Source organism: Canis lupus, chromosome 13 (assembly GCF_011100685.1).
Source record: "Canis lupus familiaris isolate Mischka breed German Shepherd chromosome 13, alternate assembly UU_Cfam_GSD_1.0, whole genome shotgun sequence".
Classification (NCBI taxonomy): Eukaryota; Metazoa; Chordata; class Mammalia; order Carnivora; family Canidae; genus Canis; species Canis lupus.
In genome coordinates this window covers 47895811-47921689 of record NC_049234.1, presented here as the reverse complement: position 1 = coordinate 47921689, position 25879 = coordinate 47895811, and the positions used below count along the sequence as shown (strand labels likewise).

Below are 25879 nucleotides of genomic sequence, written 5' to 3'. Positions count from 1 at the left end.
GGTATCTTCAGCTCCTACCTCTCTCTCCTATCCCCTCAGTCGCTGAGTCTTACTAAAGAGGTAGCCTGGATACCTCCCGAATCTAACCTCCTCCCTCCAGCCCCTGCACCTTGACCCAGGACAGCCTCATCTCTCACCCATATTCCTACAACAGCCCATAGCTCTTCACTGGAAAAAAAAAAAAAAAAAAAAAGTCTATGAAGGCATCCACTTCTGTTAGCAATTTGACCTTGGTCAAGTTACATCAAGACTCATTTGTGTCTCAGTTTCCTCTTCTCAGAAATGAAAAGAATAAAAGTGCCTGTCCATGGGGTTTGTGAGGACTGAAATTATTGACTTAATATATGGAAGGTACTGAGAACAGTGCAGCGCAGGCAAGAGCACCTGCAGCCTACATAAAGTAAGCTACTTTTATGCTTTTGCTTTGTAATTTTTATTAATTTTATTTTTACTTACTATTTTTATTTTATTTTTTACTATTTTATGATTGCTACTGTTTTTGTTAGAAATGTCTTGAGGGGGATCCCTGGGTGGCGCAGCGGTTTGGCGCCTGCCTTTGGCCCAGGGCGCGATCCTGGAGACCCGGGATCGAATCCCACGTCGGGCTCCCGGTGCATGGAGCCTGCTTCTCCCTCTGCCTGTGTCTCTGCCTCTCTCTCTCTCTCTGTGACTGTCATAAATAAATAAAAATTAAAAAAAAAATTTTTTTAAAAGAAATGTCTTGAGGATCAAATGAGAGATGTGGGGGCGCGTGGGTGGCTCAGTCAGTTAAGCATCCAACTCTTAGTTTCGGCTCAGGTAATGATCTCAGGGTCGTGGGACTGAACCCCACATGGGCTCTGAGCTCAGGGAGGAGACTGCTAAAGTTTCCCTCGGCTCCTCGCTGTGTGCGCTTGCTCTTTCTCTCTCAAATAAATTAAATCCTTAAAAAAAAGAGAGAGAGAGAGGTGTGATGTCATAGAACTTGGGAGTTCACTGCCTGGACCAAAGCTACTGAATGAATGAGACTTAGTTTTCATATAGTTGGTTGTTTTACTTACTTACTTTCTTATTTATTTATGACAGAGAGAGAGGACATATTTATTTATTTATTTGAGACAGAGAGAGGGGACATGCGAGCTGTGGGGCCAGGGTGGGAAGGAGCAGAGGGAGAGAGGAGAGAAGCAGACTCCTCACTGAGCCGGGAGCCCAACTCCAGGCTTGATCCCATGACCCTGAGATCATGAGCTGTGCAGAAATCAAGAGTCAGAGGCTTAATGACATAGGCACCTCTCTTTTTCTGACAGTTCTCATTTTTTATTTTTAAAGATTGTATTTATTTAAAGATTTTTATTTGCTCATTTGAGAGAGAGAGAGAGAGAGAGCGCACAAGCAGGGGGAGGAGGAGAGGGAGAGGGAGAAGCAGACTCCCCATTGAGCAGGGAGCCCAACCCAAGGCTGGATCTCATGACCTGAGCCAAAGGCTTAACCCACTGAGTCACCCAGGTGCCCTTGACAGTATTTTTAAAAAGTTTTCAAAACACTCACTTTCCTCTTTCCTCTGAAAAATAATTTAATGTGTCCGTAAAATATGCCATTCCCTGCTTTCAATCATCCTCCATATCAGAAATGTGAAAACTGATGCACAGACTTTTTGTGCGGGTTTTAAACCAACACAAAAGGAAACACTGGCCTGAAGACTCAGGAAGGAGCCCCACACTTCCTCCTATGCCAGGTGTCCTCTCACACACTTATGGGCCACAAAAATAGGATCTGGTAAGCCAAGGGAAGTGGGGGGAAATGTCTAATCCCCAGTGCGAGGCTCTTCTCTTACCTGATATTACTTTCATTGTCAGACTTGGGATAATCTTCCCATTTATCAGTGAAGGTTCTGTTCATATAGATCCACTGCTGGTGCTCCGGTTTGGGATATGCCTCATATTCAACAATCAGATCCACATTCTCTCCATCATTTACAAATATTGTAGTACTCATCATGGGGAAGATATTAATGAATCCTTTATCTAGTTATAACAGAATAAAACAGGGAGAAACTATGATCCACAACCACACAACAGAAAACACAGCTTCACCTTTGGTTATAAGGATAGCGGACTGGGGTCAGGTATTAAGAATATTTTGACTTGCCATTGTACCTTTTTTGGGTCTTTTTGCTCTTGTAGAATCACCATCATAAAGTGAGAAAGGACAGCCCTGAAATGTTCATTCTCCCACCTGTCTCTCAAGCAACTCTCTTAAAGATCTAGCACCATCTTGTTCAAAGTCTTCTAGAATGACTGGTCCTGATGCTTCTTAGGTCAAAAAACCTTTGGACTAAATAGTCATACCCAGACTCAATATAAATGTGATGATATGAAGGTGTCCAAAATCAAGATGAAGAAGAGATCCTAATGGTCAATGAAGATGTTGAAAGAACACCATTTAGTATTTGAAGAAAAATAAACATCCATCTTCTCATCACATCATGTATCACAGATGAAATGAAGGACAGCACCTTAATAACCCTACCATATTTTTAACTAAACAGAACTAACTCCTATCAAACTTCTAGGTGGGGAGGGGGAAGGGCAGTTTTCTAGGCTTTTTAGGAACCACGGAAGAAAAAGAATCATAAAATCATAAAAATCCCGAGAATCTGAATATATAAGCTTTTTTAAATGTCTATATAGTAAAAGTAAGGTAATAAGAAAAAGAACATGAAAATATAGATGGAGAAATATTTAAACTAGTACTTAAAATAAGGCGTCACTCTTCACTTATTAAAAATAGCAAAACTTCAATAAAGCTGCTAAAAAATAAAGTATATCCATCCTGTGGAAAAATAGGAAAACTAATTTGAAAGAAACTCAATAATTTTGCGAGTGTGGTAAAAGTAGCACGCCGAATTACACACTGTAAATTGGCACAACTCTTTCAGAAAGCATTTAGCAATATAGATTTTCTATAATTATCTATTCTCCCATTTAACCCTGTAATTCCCATTTGAGATCCCTTTTTAGTGGATAACTACAGACCAAAGGAACAGCTATCTACCCTGGACATAATAATTTTCAAAATCAGAGAACTGGTTTCTCAAGCAGCCCTTAGAAATGGTTATATAATAATAATATAAGAAAGAGTTTGAAAAAAAAAGTAATAAAATTATTGCCAATATTAGTTTTATGGCCACCATTTATGGAATGTTTACTATGTGCCAAGAACTGCCCTATGCAGTTTAGCATACACTCTAATTAATAATTATGGCAAATATATAATTGTATAACAATACTGAAAGAGAACACTTAGAACTCCTAATTTATACATGAAAAATATCCAGTCCTGGAAAACTAAATGGTAGCTACCCAAAGGCAGAGCCCAGATCGGAGTACAGGTTCATGAGAAGCCAAGGCTGGCCTCTTCTTACAGTAGCAAATTCCCTAGATTCTCTACTTTCAGTTAGAGAGAGAGAGTGACATCCTATGTGTAACTGAAACCCTGCTGCGTACAAAAATATAAGCAATTTACCAAATCTTAAAAACAGTTATATCACATTAGTGGAAGGGTTTTCACATTTTATTCTTCCATTTCTTTCCCCAAATTTAAGAATTATAAAATTTAAAATTATTCATTATTTTTGGCACTACTCGGTTGAATATGTTAAGGTCCTACATGAGTTGTTATTCTAGTATTTACTGCCCTTTAGTTTCCTAGAGATTCAGAATAAGAAAAAGAGTCCAACTGTACCAATGAAAAGGATGTGTCACAGATGAGAATAAAAAATCATCCGGGTGAAAGCTGGAGATGGAAACCACCACCCTGTTCTAATGCCTGAATCATAAATGAAGCTCCCTCTGCCATTTTTAAAGGAAAATTTAGATTTTCGGTTAATTTTGAAGGAATAAATCTTTCATCGGAGTGCTGTGTTACAGTTTCAGGTTCTTAAGGTCATAAATTGATCCCACACAATGCAAAATACTCAAATATTACGGACCACAATATTTGCACTGAAATGAGTTCCCTCATCATCACCATACATAAAATACTTAAGTTCCTCCTGAGTTTTCCAGAGTCCTTTGGCTCAATATACTTTTATGTCCTTCAAATTCATGAAGTATCAGAATTATTCAAATCAAAGAATTCCATCAGGGTTGTTTTAACATAAAGTATGATTTTTTTCAGGTACTTCTGCATTAAGAAATTGGTGATGATTAATATTTAATCAGTACAAACGTTATGCGAGGTACTTCTATGAAATCTATTGCCTTTTCTCCTCTCTATAACCTCTGGAGTTAGAGGTAGGGTTTCTCAGAAGAGAAAATGCAGGCAGAGTTAAAGTAGGGTGCATTCAAAAGTTGGGTGGCATGGCCCCAACTTAAAACCAGGTGGGGACCATCCCAAAGCCACTCCACATGGTATCCAAATCCTCCTACCCCAGCCCCCAAAGAAATTACTTTTCTCTTTGTCTCCTCCTGTTCGTGTCCCATCCCAACCCATCCCAAAACAATAAAAAACCAGATTCAGGTTTCAGAGCCACAAGCCTTTCCAGTTACACAGTTATATTCTTGGAAATTGATGAATGGATTTTAAAAATCTGATTACATACAATAATATGCTCAAAACATCCTTACTAATTGCTTTCTGGAGCTGAAGCTGATATATCAACATGCTCCCTAATCAACTTAGCAAATTAGCACTTATGGAGTTTAATATTTTAAAAGCATAGCTTTCCATTCAAATTAATAAATGGTTCACAATCACGTTTAGGGAAAAAGTAATATTCTTTCTGCATGCTGGTTCTATCATTGCAAGTAAAGCGTGTTTCCCACGTTTAGTCTGGTGAGATGCTTTCCATTACAACATGGGCAGAAATGCCAAAATTATATGAGATTATTGTAGGATAAATCACAGACCTCTAACACTGCTTCATAAATTATTGAGGAAACACGGGGGAAAGAGGAGAAATGAAAACAAATATCACATCATTTTATTATTGCTCATGATGAAGAAATTTGCCACCCTACCAGTACTTAATCAAAGTCAAGCACAGAGACTGTACTTGCATTAAAAAAAAACACAAGAGATTAAATTCAAACAATACTCACAAAACAAAAAAAATGTGTAAATAAAGCAATTTAAAAATACTATTATTTCCAGTAAATCAAAAAACATCCAGGACATTCACTATCTTCTGCTCCCATTAAGTAAATCTTGGAAAATAAATATTTAGTGAGATTTCCAGAGTAGGGAAGGAAACTAAACCACTTGTGCATACCAGCTATGATGGGGTTAGGATTATAGGGTACCATGACCCAGTTTATGCTGTGCAGAACCAATGATTCAGGCCCCAGGGGACCTCCTTCCTGAAGGTTCACACCATGGCCTACAAGGCTGGAGGATGGGGTAAAGTGAGCGGTGTCCTAGGAAGAAGCAGCCCAATTCAGCCCTTCCTGTGACAAATGAACTAGACCCATGAGTGGTAAAAGATAAACCAAAGGCTCAGGTGCCCCCCTAAAAGATTCAGAGAACTACTTCAGGCTCTCAGCATCTGCACTCCTCCACTGAGAAAGTCCACACCCATTTCTAAACTCGAGTCATTCAGTAAAGACTCGAATTTTTGAAAAAGTTCCACTTAACATCTTATTTGTTTAGTAGGGAGGGGCGGGGGGATGGGAGAAAATGACCCATTTAAACAACTTCAGTTACAAGTTTCCACTTCCTCTCTATTAAACTGGTGGAATTTGCATTTGTGCTCTGGTTGGAAAAGGCGATAGTGATAATTTTCATTCATTCATTCATTCATTCATTCATGTGGTGACAATTAAATTTCTAGTAATCTCTTCATCATTCTATTAACATAAAAAGGAAGCTATCTAGCAATTTCTTCTTTCACTACTGCCAGTAATTTATACATTCTGATAGAGATATTTACCTACTACTTCCAAGGTTGTTGTGACATTTGCTGATCCAAAAGTATTATTGGCGTAACACATGAACACTCCAGAATCATTAACTCTTGCTGAGCTGATAATCAACTTTTCCTGACGTTCAAAATTGAAGTCACCATGATGCCAGCTATTACTCTGTGTCTGTGCATTAGTCTGCTGGTTTTGGAAAGAGAGGAAAAAAAATCCAAGATTACCATAAAATTTATATTCAGGATCTTTCCTAGATAAATTAAAAATAGCAGCAATTAACTGCTCCATATTAACATTCATTATACACTACTTAAGTAAGAATAATAAAGCATCATGACAAGTCTGTCATTGGAACACTTCATATTACAGGATTATATTGAAAGATAGTCATTATTAATGATTGGAAAAAACATGAAAATTCATTTCATAATAACCATGGCATACATAATTCCAAATTCTCTGTAGCACTAAATATTTTAACAGTGCCAAATTTTAAAAGTTACTATATAAGAAATATTACTGAATACTGATACTATACATTTAGTCAGCATAGTTAGGTCATATCAAGAACTCAAATCCAGTACATTCACTACATTCTGCTCTCAGTAAGCAGATCTTAGAAAATAAATAGTGAGATTTCCAGAGTAGGGGAAAAAAAGCGACACCAATTGTTCATAGTTAGGTCATATCATTATCTCTATATCCCAGTGATTGAAAGGAAACACATCACTAATAATAATATTCTATTTTATTAACATTTATATTATTTTCACGAATAAAAACTGAACCACAATGTCTAAAACTAACTTGGAAACTCATCCTACAGTTCTTATCCAGTAGAATTTTGGCAACTATTAAAAAGAGTTCCAAAGTATGTGAGACGTCTAAGACCAAACCCCAAATTATTTAAGCATGAGTGGAAGAGAAAAAGTTGCAAATTTACTCTTGTGATATCACCATTCTACTCGTATTATTTGCCTACAGACAAGACACAGAGAGATTTCTTGTATGAAAAACATCATGGGAATAAAACATAAACTATAGTCACTCTGAAAATATTAGAGGGAGTACTATAGAGCTTTCTGCATCTTCCAAATTTTCGGTAAAATGAACACATTCCTACAGAAAAAAATAACTGAAAACAAAACAAAACAAAAAAAGGAAACAGGAGCTGATGTTGACATGAAATGAGACCAAGGGTAATGCGCTGGCCAGGCTATGGTCAACCTATTAGCATGAGACCATTCTGACACTATTGTAAATCAGAACAAGCCCTGTGGAAAGCAACTTGGCAATTTGTTCATACCCCTGATCAATTCCAACAAATTTATCTCAAGGAAATAACTCAATTTCTTAAAAAAGTTTCAAAATATTTACTGCAGTGAAATCTCAGAGATGGCCTAAATGTATACCAAGTATCAAAATTATAAATGTGAAAATAAGAAAAAGGTTTATATTACTTAATAAGCATAAACTGAGTGTACCTTAAAACTGCAAACATGTGGTAATACATATGCATGGGAGCAGAGGGAAAAGAAATATGAAAAAAAAAATGGGCAATATAGTATTTATAAAGACCAGACACACAAAGACTACTGAGCTCTTGGAATGCTTGAGGTCCAACTTGTGTTATAAATATAAAGTATGCCCCAGATTTTGAAGCCTTAATATGAAAAATAGTAGTGCAAAATAACCCATTGATATTTTTTATGTTAATTACATGATAAGATAATATTTTAGCTATACTAGGTTAAATAAAATGTATCGATTTTACTCTGACTCTATCATGTGCCTACTAGAAAATGTTAAATTACATAGGAGGCTCACATTTTATTTCCCATTGCATAGCACTACAACATGCAATGGTGGAATTATATCTGTTTCTTTTTTCCTCATGTTATTATATTTTTGGAAATTTTTTTTACATTAAAATGAGCATACATAAGAGCAGACTGCCAAAGCGGAATGTTTTGAAATAAAAAGAAGAGAAACCTGCTTTCTTAACTAACTGTGAGATCTTGAGCAAGTCAAGGATACTACTAGTCTCAGCTTTTGTTTCTATAAGGAAATGAGAGGGGGGCCGCCTGGGTGGCTCAGTAGGTTAAGCGTCTGCCTTTGGCTCAAGTCATGAACTCGGGGTCTTGAGATGGAGCCCTGCGTTGGGCTCCCTGCTCAGCAGGAGTCTGCTCTTCCCTCTGTCTCTCTCCTTCTCTGTTTCTCCCTCCCTTGCTTGTTCTCTCTCTCTCTCTCTCAAATAAATAAAAGGAAATAAGAAAGCAGAGATCTTTAAAGGCCTTTTCATTTTGAAGCACAATGCAGATATGAAGACACTCTCTTCCAAGAGATTCTTCTAATAATTGGCAGAAATCTGCCATCTCACTGCAGAAGAGCAATCAAGAAGATGCAGTAGCAAGGTGAGGGGACACTGTTTTGTCCTCTCCCAGTTCACCAGGTCACAGACTTCTCTGCAAAGGCAGAGTGACAACAGACAGCTAACATACCACATTCTAGATTTGTGGTATAGATATATGTAGCCCAAGGGTCTATAACAAGGAGCTAAACAGGAACAATGAACACATGTCAGCGCAGGAAGGAATAGCTTGGTCCTATGTGATACAATATCAACACCTAAAATCAAAGACCGTAATTCAAGATGATGTCAAATAACATAATTAAAAGTAAAAATACAAGGGTTTAGAGGCACTAGTAAAGCTAACCAAGATTCACAATTGTTGAATAAACTCCAAGACTCTCTTAGGGTTTAAAACAAACAACTGCAAAAACTCTAGAATAGTCATTTTATCCTAAATTTCTCTGTGAGTTTTAAACTTATTCTAAACGGTCAGAATCAAATACCAGGAATTTTTAAGATAATTTGATAGCGCTCACAGTGCTAAGTATTCCGAATGAAGCCAAAGGATATCAACAAAAGATTCATGGATGAACCTTGGCATGGAGCCACGAGCCCCATCTGCAAGTCACACATTACATATTGTTTGCATGTGATTTGGTTTTCCTTAACCCTTGAGGTGCACACTGGGATTTCCCCAAAGAGCTCCCAACACTGAAGGCTTATCTAGCAGCGCCAGTGGATTAATTGGGAATGGCATGCAGGACTCCTGGGAAAAGTGGTTCAGAACAAAACTGCCTGGGGCAATTGAATTTCTCATGAAAAAAGGCTAATTTTCAAGTTATACAGAGGCTCAAATACACACATGGTCTAAACTGTTCTCTCATCTGAAATCAAGGATTATGGAAAGCCAATTAATATAGGATTGCGTTCCGTAGGGTTAGTCAAAAATCCATACATAAGCTATTGTTTTTATTAAATTATATGATATGGAAACTAAAACTTGTTTCTTTGAGCCACTGGTCTGAAAGAACAAGACTCTAGTACAATCCATTCTCTAGTCAATGGCAGGCTTCATTAGCAAAGTATCATCCATCACAAGTCTATGTGAATACCATCATAGTACTTTGCATTATGCTAATCACCATGGTTACTTATGGAGCAAAAAATTCTTTAAAGAGGCATGAAATTGCCCATGTTGAATACAGAGCATGAGAAGGAAGAAGAAGAGGAGGAAGAGGAGGAGGAAAATATATCATTTCTTTTCTCCCATGTAATGCATATGTGTGTTCTGAAGAAAAACCACTGTGATAGCAAATTACCTTAGATGGCCAAAATTATGCAAATAAAAATTACTGAAAATTCGGTCAATGGGAATTTTAAAGCAAAATATTTGGGAAATTAGAATTTGAAAGACCTTGCTATTAATGATTATTTAGAGAGAGGGAAAAAAAAAACTTCATATAACTGGTTAAAATTTACTTAAAATCTGCCTTCCACAGTATCTGACATATAGGAGACATTCAATATGCATTTGTTAAATGAATGAGAACTTAAACATGTCCAAATGTTTCAGATTAAAGATAACCATTTTATTAATAGTGACTAAAACAAATAGAAAACCATTAGCAACTTGATCTCAGGTAACCAGCCTCAGAGGGGAGAAGTCAGATCAATAAAAAAGGAAACACAGCTCTCAAATGGATAGGCCACTTTGTGGGAAAGGAGGGAGCGCCCCAGTTAGTATGAGATCATTGACTGTTTTTAAATATGGAAGGGGAAAAAATTGACAACTTTTCCCAATATTTTAAATCATCTGGCCTGGATCCTTGGGTGGCGCAGTGGTTTAGTGCCTGCCTTTGGCCCAGGGCACGATCCTGGAGACCCGGGATCGAATCCCACGTCGGGCTCCCGGTGCATGGAGCCTGCTTCTCCCTCTGCCTATGTCTCTGCCTCTCTCTCTCTCTCTCTCTCTCTCTGTGACTATCATAAATAAATAAAAATTTAAAAAAAATAAAAAATAAATCATCTGGCCTGGATAATTTTAAGAGTCTTAAAAATCAAGGTTAACGTACGTGGCTAACAAGAAGTGTTCTTATAAATTTCCCTATAAAAGTCAAAGAAACAGCACACGGTATAGAACAGGAGTCTGAAGTTCTCTCTTCGGTCTTCTCAAAATAAATTTACAAAATGACACGTATTTGTCGCTAATAATGAATATACACATCCACATATGGTGTTACGAAAGGGGGAAATGTGCATCTCGACACACGCCCAGACAGCCCCACCTCAGACAGACACACCAGCTGAGCCATCCCCAGGATAATTAATAGACTGTTTTAAGGGGAAAACCTTAAAATGTCCCCCACAGAGAGAACAATGTATTGAGAAAAACAAAGGAAATAAGCCACTTACCTGGCTGTTTTCCTTTATCCACATCGAGTCCACGAAACTAGACACATCTTTTATAAAGCACATCACAGAGAAGGCTTCCCCTTCCTTCAGGAGAGAGCTTGTTTTGGATACTGACACAACTGGTACAGCTCTGATGGCTAGAATAAGAAGAAACGTGGCCCTCAAATTATTTGTTCCGTGATCATATGCCATTGTCACCTACTGCTTTTCCTCAAATGCACCCAACTTATTTGGGCGTCTTTTAAATAAAATCTCAAGTACTAATCAATCTGTATTACTTGACTATCTGAAGACATCAGCAATTAAATCTTGCATCCTTCAAGCAAATTCATTAATATTGAGTGAAAAAAATAGGAACGTCTGCTTTGAGATGATAATGCTCCTGGCCAAAGCTATTTTGAAACAAGTAGAAGCCCTGGCACAGGGAAAGTGGCTTTAACCCTGATGGTTTCATGAGGACGTGACCTACGACTAATTTATATTCTTTCAACCAAACAGGCATCATTCCCATGTGCCGTAGTGATAATATCTTGCTCATTTCTGGAAAAATCTCCATTTTAAATAGTCAAACTTTCCTTAATCCCAATGAGCACCCTTTTTCAAAAGCCTTCATAAAAACCCCTCCATAGCAGAATGTCACCCAGTGTTGAATTTGATGATCTCGGAGACACAAAAATCTAGACATCTTCCGGCTACGAAAATAATCAACATAATGCCACGATGATAACAAGGGCCATACTCAGTTGGCGCTTTCCTCCTCAGACTGGGAATAAGTCTGGGAATGCATTAAAATCAAATCGCTGAGGAGAAACTCAATTCCTCTATCAACAGTAAATCAAGGGGTGAATAATGTATATGCTAATCTTTCCCAACAGTGGAATCAAAGCTCCGCAGTGAGGTTCCCTTGGAAGCACACCTCATGCAGTTATGAAACTCTGAGTGTCCTGATGTTGTGAGGTTTCACAGCTGTCCCCGGGAGGGTCTACACACTGGTTTCTGGCAGATGCACCTGCCAACGGTGGCCGTGCACTGGTGGTGTGGGGCTTGGGGCTATGAAACAAAGAATTCGCCGGCCACTGACAGTAGTTGGGAGCTGGGGAAAGTGATGAAGAGCCAGCCACCTGACCGCTGAGAGTAAGACAGACCAGGGAGAGGAGACAAGTCACCCCTCCATCAACAGATGCTCCGCCTCCCCACAAGAAAGAGAGAAAGGGCCCCTACCTGCCCTCACTTTCAGGGTGAATTTCTTGGACAGCACCGTCCTGCCCTTCTGGTCCGCAGAGCAGTGCAAGCAGAGCCGATGATACTCGCGCTTCACGTTTCTGATCGTGATGCCAGCTTTGGGATCAGCGACGAACGTCAAGTCCTTGGGAAGAGGCTTCCCCTCGCACCCCCTGAGGGAGTAATTGGTCACTTCTGGGTCCGTCAGAGGGCAGCGGACCAGCGTATCATTGCCTTCTTTCCCATACAAGGGAAGGTCAACGAGGAAAAGCTTTGCAGGATCTAAAGCATATCAAAAATCAGTCGTCTGAATGGCAGGCCACAGGCACCGAGAACATATTTAAAACATCGCGGACGACTCCGCATTTTGTTCGCTCTTTGCAAGCAACAGAATTTATCCAAATACTACGAATTGAGTAACAGTTAACATTTGTTATACACTTCCCATGTGTCGGACACTAAGCTCGGACCATTACACTTTAGCTCATCTCATCCTCAAAGCACCCCGACGTGATGGGCACTATGCTTACCCCCTTGATGTGATGGGCACTATGCTTACCCCCCCCCTTTTTAGAGGTGAAGAAACTGAAGTCTCAAAAGTGACTCTCCTAAAACAGTGACATGGCCCAGAAATGGCTGAGCGGAACTCAATTCCCTATCCAACTGATACCACGATTTGAGCCCCTAAAACTCGGAGGGTATTTTACTATAATAGTTACTATTCTTCTACAACAGGGAATACTCAAGCAGCATAGGCTAAGACAAAGGCTGTGTGATGATACCCATTAGGGTCAGGGAAAGGTGTTCTTTCTCTACCCTTCTGGTGGTGGGGTGCGGGCCTTTCCAGAACTCCCAGTGGCCAGGACCTTTCGGCTTCTGCATAGAGCCTGGGAGACCATCAGCCGGCCACCCTGTACAAATGTCATCATGGGCCCCACTCTCCCTATTTCTTGAAAGATATGTATAAGCATAAACTTCTGGAAATCAAATGAAGCCATATTCCCAAGGGGGGTCTTATGAGTTTCGGGAATGCTGTGGCAAATACTTCATCATCTGAACCAGGACACTCGTGAGTGAAGGGGAGTGCCATTAATAATTATGCCAGGACACCAGGTGTGGACTGGAAAAGCCTCGGGCACACTGGGACCTCCTATAAGCAACAACAAACCTCATTCTGTACACACAATATGCGGCCACCCCTACCGTGTAAAGATAATACAGATAGACGGTTGGGCCAACAGATCATGTTTAAAATGTTTTTGTTTTTTTTTTTTAACGGGCACTGAGGGGGGCACTGGATGGGATGAGCACTGGGTTTTATACTATAGGTTGGCAAATCGAACTCCAATAAAAAATATACAAAAATAAACAAATAAAAATAAATTTTTAAAATTTCTTTATTTATTGTCCATTCCACTTGGAATTCGGTGTCCCACAAAAAATCAATTTGACATTGGTGAAATATATTTATCATTTGATTTTAAGAAAAAAAATAAAACTTCTAGAATGAATAATACGCATGTCCCAGCCTCACTCCTTTGTTCTATGAATAAAGCACCTCATGAGGATAGAACTGAGGTCCGAAGCCATCGCTGGTTATCATTCCATCTCCTCTTTCTCAGTTGCTGGAACCCGGCTCCTACAATGCCCCAATCTCCTTCACTGCTGTAACAAACTACTCAAGCATCCAAAACATCTCAAATCAGTAGTAGTTTGGTGTAGCTCTGATTTATTGAGGAAGACTTCCCTTCTATCCATGAACTCTGCGAGACTGACTTGGCTACTTGAGCAGTTTCCCCCCATTTATTCAGTCATCTACCCACTGTATTCATATGCAGAATGAGACTTCATTACCACCTGGAAATCAGAGTATCTTCTCGAATGCCAACGACCAGCACACAGGATACCTCCACAATTACAGAAACATACCCAGAGGCTAAGCTGTGCCTTACCAATGGGTAGGTCTCAGTTTACCCACGTAGGAGAATAACAGATACACCGAGGAGAGGCAACCTTCTCTACAGCGAATACGAGGTGAGTCAACTTTATGAACCCTTGAGAGAGCTAGAATTTGCACGATTCTGGTCTCCTGAACGACAACAATTACACCAGGAAGACAGAGCAGGAAACTCTCAGTGTTCCGGTGAGAAACCGAAACTCTTGAGGTCCCTCAGACCTGCAATCTAGGACAGATGTATTCATTATTCCCCCACAATACTGTGGATGAGGCCTCCTACGTAGTCCCGTTTTCACTGGACAGAAACTCAGAGCCAGACCCAGGACTCTATTCTTCCTCCTATGACCTGAGGATTCATCTCCTAAAGCTCGAAGTACTTGTTTTTACATCAACAGAAAGAGCCTCCTGCCTCCCACACATCAGCAAACCTCCTCTTGACAAGGATGTTAAGCAAACACAGGCGAATCACCGAGTTTATCATAGGAAATGAGGTACGGAAATCCAACAATCATATTTTTCTTCTGTTTCTAAAAAGGTCACCATTTTGTTTTGGTTCTTTGTTTCTTTTTCTTTTCTTTTTTTTTTTTTTTTTTTTTTGTAAATGAATCAACTGACAACTATTAAAGAACCTAAGAGGGACATGGGGTGATTTAGCTGACTGGGTTATTTTTCTGGAATTTGCTCCCTAAAAGTGGGTCAATTCTTTTTGAAGTGTTGGTCTGTTTGGGCCTTCCGAGGCCTTTCGTTCCCTGAAGTGTTTTTACTAAGTGGGAGTATCTAGGATCTCAAGGCATTAAAATGCAGCTTTCCCAAAGGGCCTAATTTATTCTCAGGGTTTACTCAGAGTGCCAGGACAAATGGGCTAACCATATTGTAATCTCATTAGGAAGAGCAGCGCAGGCTCACAGACCTTCGGCTGAAGTCATACCCACAGCCACGATGTATCAAGAGATGGTGGGGGGGGGGGGGACCAACAAAGAAAAATTTGTTTTAGGCTTTCTAGACCTAGCCATATTTTCTCTATGGCTCAGCCATCTCTATGTCATCCATAATTAAGAACAGGATATTAAGTTCTCTAAAGCATAGCATGAAAGAAAGCCACACATTTACCTCTGACAAACACATAAATGGACCTGCTCAAGCCATCTCTGTTGGTGCACGTGTAATTGCCCGTGTGGCCAGCCTCTGCCTTCTCTGTGATCCATTCGTTGTGTGTGTTCTCATTCAGTTGACCCAGGGTCTCAAAAGTCCACTTGACAAATCCTGGGTCGGTGCAGGACAGCCTAAGCTCGTCGCCGACACTGACTATTAACTCTGATTTTGCTGGATGGATGGATGGGAGAGACGGTTCCCCTGGACTCACAGATGGTTGAGAAGAGCCTGCCAAGAAAAATAAGAATCGTGTTGAGTATGATCTTTTCCTTGGCGAAATAAAGCAACTCTTCCAATATTGATTTCCATCTTCTGTGCGCTCTACAATAAAAATAGGACAAAGCTGCCCCACTATTTATAGTTAGAAAGAGTTCTGTTTAAAGTTTCTTAAGTTCATCGAGAAAATTATTTTCTGCAACTCTCCATTAATCCTGAGGGTCACACTTGGTATGCAAGCCATCCTCACGGGATGCCACGCATGGCCCTTCTCTGGGTCAAACACACAGCTGGGTCAAGTTTCCACTCTGAATATGGGCCATCGAAATGGTACTGACATGCTGACACCCTGCTTAGAAACAACAAAAACAAAACCCCACACTATTAAAAACAAACAAAAAACCTACTGGCCTGTTACTCTTCTGGCAAGACGTACATGACCATGACATGGGTTGGCTGTGAATTCAGTTATTTGTGTGAAATTCTCCTTATACGGTGATGTTCCCCAAAAGGAGAACTATTTAAAAGTCTCAAATAATAAGGCAGCACGTGAAAATCCCATTTTAAAGATCAGACCATGAGGGCAGCCCGGGTGGCTCACACCTTCAGCCCAGGACGTGATCCCGGACACCCAGGATCGAGTCCCACGTCAGGCCACTGCATGGGGCCTGCTTCTCCCTCTGCCTGTGTCTCTGCCTCTCTCTCTGTGTATCTCTCATGAATAAATAAATAAATCTTAAAAAAAAAATCAGACCATGACATATCTCATGACATATGTTGGGCTGCAGCCTAATCAAACTAATGCCTAGATAGGCTTCTTAATATAAAGATGCAAACTTTAGACTCGGAGTATGAAACTTGAAGCTTAGAAAATTCACGGCAGTTCATTCATTCATTCATTCATTCATTCATTCATTCATCCACCTATCTGTTGCATGAATGCAAATGTACCTGTTCCTTATTCATGGTCTGCAAAAGCTTCGAGCTGGGTGTTGGGGAAACGTACACATAAGTGCAACACCTGGTTCTTACACGCAAACCAAAGTTTAAAGAATACACTACTCACATGTCAGAATAAGTGAAACGCAGCTGTTCTGGCTTCAAGCTGAAGAAGGAAGAGGTGGGCTGGACCTTGACCATATCAGAAATGGTGAAAGAGAAGACAGACACGGGCCATAGATGTATACCATAGAGACCACACAGACCATGCAGAGACACTCGATATTTTCCAGCAGAAAAGTGACATGCACAGTAAGATACCAAGATCTTCCAGATTCAAGGAACTCAGTGAAGAGCTCCAGTCCTCAGAGGTTGGCAGAAGGAATAAGACCTACAGTAAGGGTCTGAGACTAAAGGAGCATTATTATACCATCAGAGGAAAAACACATTAATGGTTCTAGTGTAATTAAAACTACAAAGACTGACTCACATTCGACCTGGGTGAGTGAGTGGGAAGAAAGGGTCCCCGGGTGAGGTAAGCTAGAGCAACAGGGTAACAGCACTCCCCCCTGAGGGGGTGGAGGGGGAAGGAGCTTTCAATCACTTTTGCAGGGTCATAGGCAAAATGGCATATCTATCCCCTCCGCACACATACAAGGTCGGAGACAAGAAGCGACCTGAGTTCTGATGTTGGAGTAAAAATCCTCCAATCCAGGTGGAGAAAGGAGCAGGTGGGAGGCAAAGGCAGCAGGTAAGCCGCGCCAGGAAGCTCTCCCCAAGTCTGGCATGACTGGGGGTGGGGAGACCTGATCAGAAACGTGTGGGGCCAGGAGGGCCAAGAGCCCTGCTCTCAGGGGCTCCCGGGCCAGTGGATGGGACTTCTCACCTTATGACCTGCATTTCAGATGGTGGAGAAAGAGCAAATAACGTGTGAAGTTAAAAGACAGGATCAGGGGACGCCTGGGTGGCTCAGGGTTTGAGCATCTCCTTTGGCTCAGGTCATGATCTTGGGGTCCTGGGATCTAGTCCCGCATCAGGCTCCCCCGCAGAGAGCCTGCTTCTCCCTCTGCCTATGTCTTGCCTCTCTGTGTGTGTCTCTCAGGAACAAACAAATAAATAAATCTTTAAAAAAAAAAAAAGGCAGGATCAGATAGTCAAGGGTGAGGGCTTGTGGAAAAAAGAGGCACACACAAAATACCAATCTTGAAGAGCTCTTCCAGCTAAGAGGGTATAGATTTGAGATTTAAAAGTCAAACAAAAATGAACAAGCTACAACAACAAAACCACCACCAGAAAGGAAGAGGGTGGGAGGGGAAGGCAACACATCAGAAGGTTTCAAAGAGAAGGTGGTGGGGACTAGGGCAGATGCTGAGCGAGATCAAGAGGATGAACAAAAGTGACCAAGGGAACAAACCAAATCTATTTGGTGAGAAAGAAACTGCAGGAAATGCAAGAGTACAATTTCAGGTGAGTGGGAATTTCCGTGTGCTCCCAAGGTCAGAGGCTCTACGTGTAGACCTCTCTGTGAGAAGCTACAGCACAGGAAGGCACAGAAACAGACATATAGTCAAATGAGGTGAAAAGTTCCAGAAGAGGGGCGCCTGGGTGGCTCAGTGGTCGAGCGTCTGCCTTTGGCCCAGGGCGTGATCCTGGAGACCCGGGATCGAGTCCCACATCGGGCTCCCTGCATGGAGCCTGCTTCTCCCTCTGCCTGTGTCTCTGCCTCTCTCTGTGTGTCCCTCATGGATAAATAAAATAAAAATCTAAAAAAAGAAAGAAGAGAGAAAGAAGAAAGAAAGAAAGAAAGAAAGAAAGAAAGAAAGAAAGAAAGAAAGAAAGAAAGAAAGAAAGAAAGACCCAGACGAGACTTGTTGACACGCGAGGACAGAAGAGGAGAGGGACAGACCAAGGATGCTCTAGAGCAACAGTGAAACCATCCCCTGCAGGTGCATATAGATGATGACTGGTCTCAATTCCAATTTGTTACCCAATATTTCATCTGGGCACCTTTCAACCATGGCTTCAATTGCAGCTCCGTGAGGTCATGCCAAGTACACCCCAGATTGAAGATACTCAGCAAACCTCGATTCGCAGAAGGTAACAACAAGGTCGATTACAATCATCAAACATTATTAAGCACCAATAACACATGAAGGGCTATAGGCAAGATCATCTGTCCCTTGCTGGGCTCAGCATCTAAATGCAGGGGGCCAGAATAGGAAACGAAGTGCTTGGGATTGTTTTCAAAGTCATATGCAGTGTTAAATAATGAAAATGGGCATAGCAATAAATGGAGACGCTATTATGTCAATTATTTATCCCCTTTTAAAAAGGGGGTTGTTGCAAGGGAATAGCAGTGACGTTGACAGAAAATTTAATCCAAAAATCCTTAAAGAATTTATACTGCAATACACTTCAACCAATTTAGCTTTCTCGGGAGGGGATCTTAAGGGCCATAGGTAGTATGGCAATCCAGCTGAATAACCATCGCCAACTTCTGGAGAAGTACCGTAACCAATGGAAGCTAAGCCTCGCTGCGTGACCTCAAAGGCAGGCCACTCTACTTCTCTGTGACCAAGTTTCCAGATCTGGAAAATGATAAAAATACCCTCATCTCATAGAGTCCTTATGGGAATCAAATGTGACATCTCATAGAGTCCTTATGGGAATCAAATGTGACAAATCCATGCAAAGAGCTTAAGACAGGACAGGGCACATTGAAGATGTTGGCTATCACACTGAGATGGTCGAGCATACTCAGTAAGAGCTTGGCTCTGGAGTTAAAACTCTAGATTTGCATCCTGGCTCTGCCAAGGAGTTAAGTGTGTGATCCTGAGGCGAGTTACTAATCAATTCTGTCTCGGTTTCCTCATTTGCAAAGTAGGGACAGCAACAGAACCTATTTCATAAGGCTGTCATACAAAGCACTCAGAACTCTTTCTATTACGTAGAAAATACATAATAAATGTCAGACACAATTTTTCTAAAAACAGAACCTCTTATCACCCCTCCAGTCAGTCCTGACTCACTCACTTCCCATGAATGTAAACGGTTCCATCATTTCCCAAATGGGTTCCTGCCTGACTTCTGCCTCCTTGGCAGCAAATCCCAGCCATTTCTCCTTTGGAGCCTCTGCCTCTCATCCTTGCCTGCCTTTCCTCTCCTGCTGCCCTACCCCAGACTAGCCACCTACTACCACCCAGACAGATGACATCTTCTCCTAGGAGATTTCTGTGCTTCCAGCTCATCAAACTCCCAACTCATCAAACCTCATAGCCCTGAGATCCATCAGGCCAAAAAAAAAAAAAAAAAAAAAAAAAAAACACTGTCCTTCAACAACACCAGTCCGAGCTTCAAAAATCTCTGTCAGAGGCAGCAGCAGCTAACACTGACCTCATGGATAGCTCACAAAGCACCTGCATGGGACTTAGTTTCTAGCTGCTTCCTCTGGACTTTTACCTCCCTCTCCAGTAAGACAGAGTCTTAGGCTGGCGGGCTAAGGAGCCTATAAACAATTCCATCCCTTCATGGGCCCATCTTCCCGCCCCCATTCCCAACCCCAGAACACATCTACTCCACCAATTCACCTTCTTGCCATGTGGAAAGCCCTGTTTTTCATAGGCATTGGTCCCTAACCACGATCACCTGCCCTCACTAACTCCATCCAACATGTCCAGCCCCATCACCCATGTTTGTTCTGATGCTCACCGTGTTCTAAATCTAAGTCCTACCTCCTCCACCTACTCCAAGGATCCTAAATTGTATTTTCCCCCTGGAAAAGCCATAAAAACATACCCTTCAATCCCTGAACATAGAAAAGATCGGAGGAAGGACAGATTCCTAAATACCTAGCCCCTGTAATGGGTGTCAACAGTCCACTGACCTATCCCCAAAAGAGGACAGATGTCATTTCTGGTGTTCCACTAAGAAAAGGGAGTGGGGTTCTATGCATCCATTAACCTGCTATGGATGCTTCTAAAAAAGAGTCCTCCGAACTTGAGGTCATTGGTTTCTGCTTTACCTCTAGAGCTTTAGAGAATAAATTTTAAGATAATTGGCACCAAAAGATTAAGGGTTTTATTTTCAAAGTAAATTACTTATAAGTTCAACCCTCAAACTCATCCTATAAAATGAAAATAGAGCTTATATTAGAATGGGACTCTAGGTATTATTTATTCTCTTTTTCCCAAACTATCTTGAATGTTGTTATGAAGCTCTTACAATAAAGACTAGAGATTCATGTTAAAAAGTATGTACCTACCCTTATTATATTTAAAATTCAATACCAATAAGGTATTCCAACTGAGCTTAGAAATTGCCCTGAAATTACACATTTTAAAAAGGTGTCTGGTACATAGCAAGTTCTCAACAAATGTTTGTTGAATTGGGTTTTATCTACATTAGGAGTCTCTGCATTAGAAAATGTACTTCTCTAATCATGTTTGGCTAAGGCTAATTTAAGAGTCGTTTTCTATTCCCTGAACACATGTTAATTAATGAGCCAGAAAAAAAAGAAAACAAGATAGATGGCAAAACCTACCATTCTGGGGGCCAACTACTAGAGCATATGATGGTTCTGGACTAAGAATTCCAGGAACTAATCAAATATTGATATATTTATCCCAGGTACCTGGCTAAGGGCTGAACCTAGAAGGCAGTCCGTGCTCTCAAAGAACAATAAGGGAGAACAGGAGCATTTATGAACAGTCAATAAGGTTGCAAGAGTTTAACAATATCACGATAAATGCCAACATACCCTCTATAACCCCTTTCGCTCATGTAAAATCCAACCATATCCAAGAGAACCGAGAAAGTAGGGATGCAAACAGATATTGGCACACCCATGTACACAGCAGCATTATCTACGATAGCCAAAAGGTGGAAACAACCCAAGTGCCCATCCGCAGGTCAATGGATGGACAAGTGGCAAGATCGTGCAATGGAATATTATTTGGCCATGAAAAGGAAGGAAATTCTGACACAGACTACCACATCCGCGAACTTCAAAAACATCCTGCAGCGTGAAATTAGCCAGAAACAAAAGGACAAATGTCGTATGATTCTACTTACATGAGGCACCTCGAGTACACAAATCTGTAGAAACAGAAAGTAGAATGTAGACACCAAGAGTCAGGGGGAGGGAGGAATGGAAAGTTAATGGGGCTAATGGGTACAGAATTTCCATACACAACATTGTGAATACACCTAATGGCACTGAACTGGACATTCAGAAATGGTACATTTTGTATTGTGTGTATTTTACCACAATAAAAAAAAAACCCTAGGGGCACCTGGGTGACTCAGTGGTTGAGCGTCTGTCTTTGGCTCAGATCGTGATCCCAGGGTCTGGGATCGAGTTCCACATTGGGTTCCCTGCGAGGAGCCTGCTTCTCCCTCTGCCTGTGTCTCTGTCTCTCTGTGTCTCTCATGAATAAATAAATAAAATCTTTAAGAAAAAATTTAAAAATTTAAAATAAATTTAAAAACCCTAACATTAAACAAAAAACAATTCTTCAAAGCCCTGGCTGGTGAGCCTCAAAGCTGCTCTGCTCTCCTGGCTCTTTCTTAGCTGACTCCTCTGACCTCTGGTATTGGCCTCAGTGAGCCCCCTGCCTTTGTTTTAAATCACACCATCTAAAAAAATTAATTGTTGTCATTATTTGTATTTGTCCCACACAGTTGTGCTTGCGGGCAAGCATACCATCTTGGTTCCCATCTCTCCGCTACCTGACACAAAGCAGGCATTCATAAAAGTGCTTTCAACTTTCTGGGCTGAATAAGCTCTAAGTTTTAAACCGGGGGACTTTGAGTGCTCAAGACTGTGAGGTTCTTCTCTCTGGCACCTCTGCTCTCCTGCTTGCACCATCAGAGTCACGTGGTCTTATTCTCAAACTGTCTACAGAAGCTAGACTTGTGGCGTATTATATATACAGATTAAGTGCATGTTATAAAAATTGATGAAATAAGAGTGTGTGTGTGTGTGTGTGTGCACGCTGAAAAAGAGCTGTTGATTCTCTGGTAACAAAGAAACCCTCAAAGGGTGACTCAACTAAATGGAGTGTCCAATTAAATGGGATTGAAACATGAGAAGCCTGGGGGGGGGGGGGGTTACCCCCAAGGGGAGGGGGGCTCTTTATCCCAAGTGCTATTTCATAAGCACTATACTAAAGGAAACTGAAGTTAGAAACTGCAGAACTGGCTTGCATTCTGGGTGTGGTGTGTGGTCAGAACTCCCGCCCCTCATCCCAAACTCAAAGTCAACCAAAACTCAAAGAAAAGGTTCTGCTTCTCCATCAAAATGAACACAGCTGTCCATCTTTCTTAAGGGAAAATAAACTATTCAAGATACACCTGTCATCTTTGCCATCTGTCGATTAAAAGACTAATTGAGAGTCCAGGCTGCGCTGGTCCTATAGAATGTTCTCGATGACCAGTGTAAGAGCCACCTGCTTGAGTGCAAGGCGCTCCCTGGTCAGCTCCGTGGTGGCTGGACCACCCATTATTATTGCAAATCTTGTCCCAAAGATCCCCCCCGCCCTAAGGGGTCTGTGCACTTCACAAATGTCTAAGCTGCAAAGACTGGATTTATAGCCGGAGTTAAAAGTAAGGAAGTCATTTCAAAACCTTTTCTCCTTTGGACACAAATATAAGGAACCAGGTAAAATAACGGCAGGGAGGAAAACCCATGTAGAGAGGCCTATTCTGGTTTTGAGGAAGTAGAAAAGGACCTATAGCAAAGACAAAGCTCCAAGCTCCATTGTAGTCCAACTACTCTTTAGTTCATGTACTATTTATTTAAATATTCTATTTAAATTCAGTTTGCCAATATATAATGCCCAGTGCTCATCCCATCAAGTGCCCTCCTCAGTGTCCGTCACTCAGTTACCCCATCCCTCCACCCACCTCCCCTTCCCCAACCTTTTGTTTGTTTCCCAGAGTTCAAAGTCTCTCATGGTCTGTCTCCCTCTCTAATTTTTTCCCCCGCTCACTTTCCCTTATAGTCCTTTTCACTATTTCTTATATTCCACGTATGAGTGAAATCATATGTTTGTCCTTCTCCGACCGACTTACTTCACTCAGCATAATACCCTCCAGTTCCATCCACGTCGAAGTAAATGGTAGGAATTCATCCTTTCTGATGCACTATTTAACCACAATTTGTGATTCAGGAAAAGAAAAAAAAAAAAAAAAAAAAAGCTCATGATTTGTATATCCTACTGTTTCTGACATACTTTTAGATCCCCACAGGAATAAACTGGATAAAAACCAAGATGGAAGGATCCTAGTAATTGCCCACAACACCCATGAGGCTTTAAAAACAAGTAGATGATACTGGAAATAGAATAAAGCTGGGGTGGGAGGAGAGAGAGTATGAGCTCAGTGAAAACCAAACAAATCTGAAAAAAAAAAAAAAAAAAGCTCTTGCCCAGAGAGGGGGTGGGGGGTGGCACTGTAAATCCACTCTGGATCACCCTTACAGAGTGAAGGAAGCCATGCAACGGAGGATCCCAGAATGGCCCCCACTCTACTGTGGTGAGTTCATGCTACCATAAGCACTGAAATCTTTGGCTTCACCATGCATCTGTTGCATAATCATTAAATCGGTAGTGAACCAGATGCTGATGGAGGAGCTCAGAGACCAATGCAATATAAATGAAATAAAAATATGGAAAGACATTCCAGGACTCAAAAGGAGCGGCTACTCTTCGCCTAGAGCACCATGAAAATGTCCAGAGGGATGGGGGCCCTGAGAGCTGGGCCAGTAAGACTTGGTCCATTTGCATGTGTCCATGTTTATGTGTAATCAAGGAGGGGAAAGGCAAAGGCAAAGCTCTCTGAGTGCAGAGGTGTGTGGTAGTCAGGAAAAGCTCCTCCCTACAAGCACCCCCCCTCCTGCTCCTACCTCACCCTCAAACGGTAAGCTCTCAGAATCCAAAGCAAAGTCTGTGTCTCTCTCTCCATCCCCAAAGCCTCACAGAGCACCAGAAATATGGAAGGGGACAATAAATGCATGGTGACAGAGTTACTACATATATTAACTGGGGAGGTGCAGGACAGGGGAAGGTAATTTGGAACACCATCCTACAGAGGAGTGCTTCTCGGGATCTCGGGTGCTTTCACCCCGTCTTCTGGGAGGTCCATTTCTTGCAGGGACAAATCATTTTTTAAACGCTTTTATATTATCTATCATAATATGGAAAGTAAAAGAAAAATTCTGGTGGAAAAACATGAGCTTTCCGAGAAACTTAACTACCTTCCAGCCACATCCTCCCAAACACACCACCCCAATCCCTAACTTTTAACAGCACCTCCATGGACAAGTTTAAACAGTCCCCTACTGCATAGCAGGATTCCAGATTCACAACTCTGCTGTTTCCAAAGGATTTTCTGGGTAAGGGGGAGTTCAGATGTATCTCTAACCTTGTAATACAGAGATTAAAGCACTTACCCAGAAAGAGCTCATTGTGAAAATCTACTCGGGTCAGACAGGAGGTAAATACTAATAATTGACACGATCTCCTCACTGTCTTAAGTCTTTCACTGCCCTAGTCCTGTGTCCGTGGACTCAAAAACCAATTCCTTGGCACGGTGCAAATTTGTACTTAGTCCTTAAAAACAAAATAACTTTTCTATTTGCGGGCCAGGGCTCGGTACTACAAAATCATACAAGACGTGTTTCAGTATTGGAGACAGTTCACAGTTTTCAAGCCTTGTACAATGATCAGCCATTTGGAAGTCAGTTTAAAATCCCAAAATAAGAAAGACTTCACTGAAACACAGTTTAAAAAAAAAAAAAAGGCAGCTCCTTAAGTGTATTCCAGCGTTGGCCTAATGATGATGAACTAATTGACAGAAGGGAACCGAAGGACAGGGAAATAAAAGCTGGAGCATTAGTCATTACTGGCAGAGAGACGGATCAGTAACAACGCAGGCATTTCTCAAACTGTCCTCATTGATGAACCGGTAACTGAGCTCCTACCAGTGGTCCTGGGAGAGGCTGGGAACCAGGAATACAGAGCAGGGGCTTGGGGCCCAGTGGGGAAGATGGACTCAGAGATAATCACCGTAGAAGCAAGCCAGCACAGCCAACAGGGGAAACTGGGGCCGCGGGAGGGTCAGAAAAGGATTCCCAAAGCTCAAATTAAAGAATGTGTGTGACGTGGTGAAGCCCAGGGGTGGAGGAGGAGAGAGGTCTATTAGGTGTGGGAACCGCAAGAGCAACTATCCCAGACCTAGTAAGGTGTGTGCCTAGTATCACAGGATCGTTCAGAATCGCTGCAGCATCAGGGTGTGAGGCCACGGGTCCTGGGGGGCACCATCATCTCAGGGCCCCCTGTGTCACAGTTAAGGGGGTGAGCCCACCCTGATGTGCGCTTGGGGGGAACCCCTCAGGGAACAGTGAGGGTTAGGACTGATGGGTAAGGGTCTGGGCTGGATCTGGGCAGTGAAGGAGTGAGAGGAAGAAGAGAGGACACCTGTTTTTGGCTTAGGTGATGGGGAGACGGGGTGCCAACAGAAGAGAAGAGGAAGAACAGGTTTAGATGCATATGTGGACCAGTGGGAGGCACTGAAATGTCCTGGAGATCAAGCCAGGGGTGGTGGCCGGTGTCAGGGCCACCAACGTCCTCCGCAGCACACTGTAGGCAATGCAGGGGGGCGAGGGGTGGTAACCAGCCGTGTTCATAAGATCATCGAGGGTGGGCGTGGAGAGTACAAAGAGATGGCCCAAAACGG

At 41.6% G+C, this 25879-nt stretch overlaps 1 protein-coding gene across 1 annotated transcript in view; it reads right to left on the bottom strand.

Moving 5' to 3' along the window:
• KIT (KIT proto-oncogene, receptor tyrosine kinase) overlaps window positions 1-25879 on the bottom strand; it is an 81579-nt gene that overhangs the window by 30361 nt on the left and 25339 nt on the right. The window contains 5 exon segments of the mRNA NM_001003181.1: window positions 1814-2003; window positions 5909-6080; window positions 10660-10796; window positions 11881-12162; window positions 14948-15217. Coding sequence (NP_001003181.1) covers window positions 1814-2003; window positions 5909-6080; window positions 10660-10796; window positions 11881-12162; window positions 14948-15217 — 1051 coding nt within the window.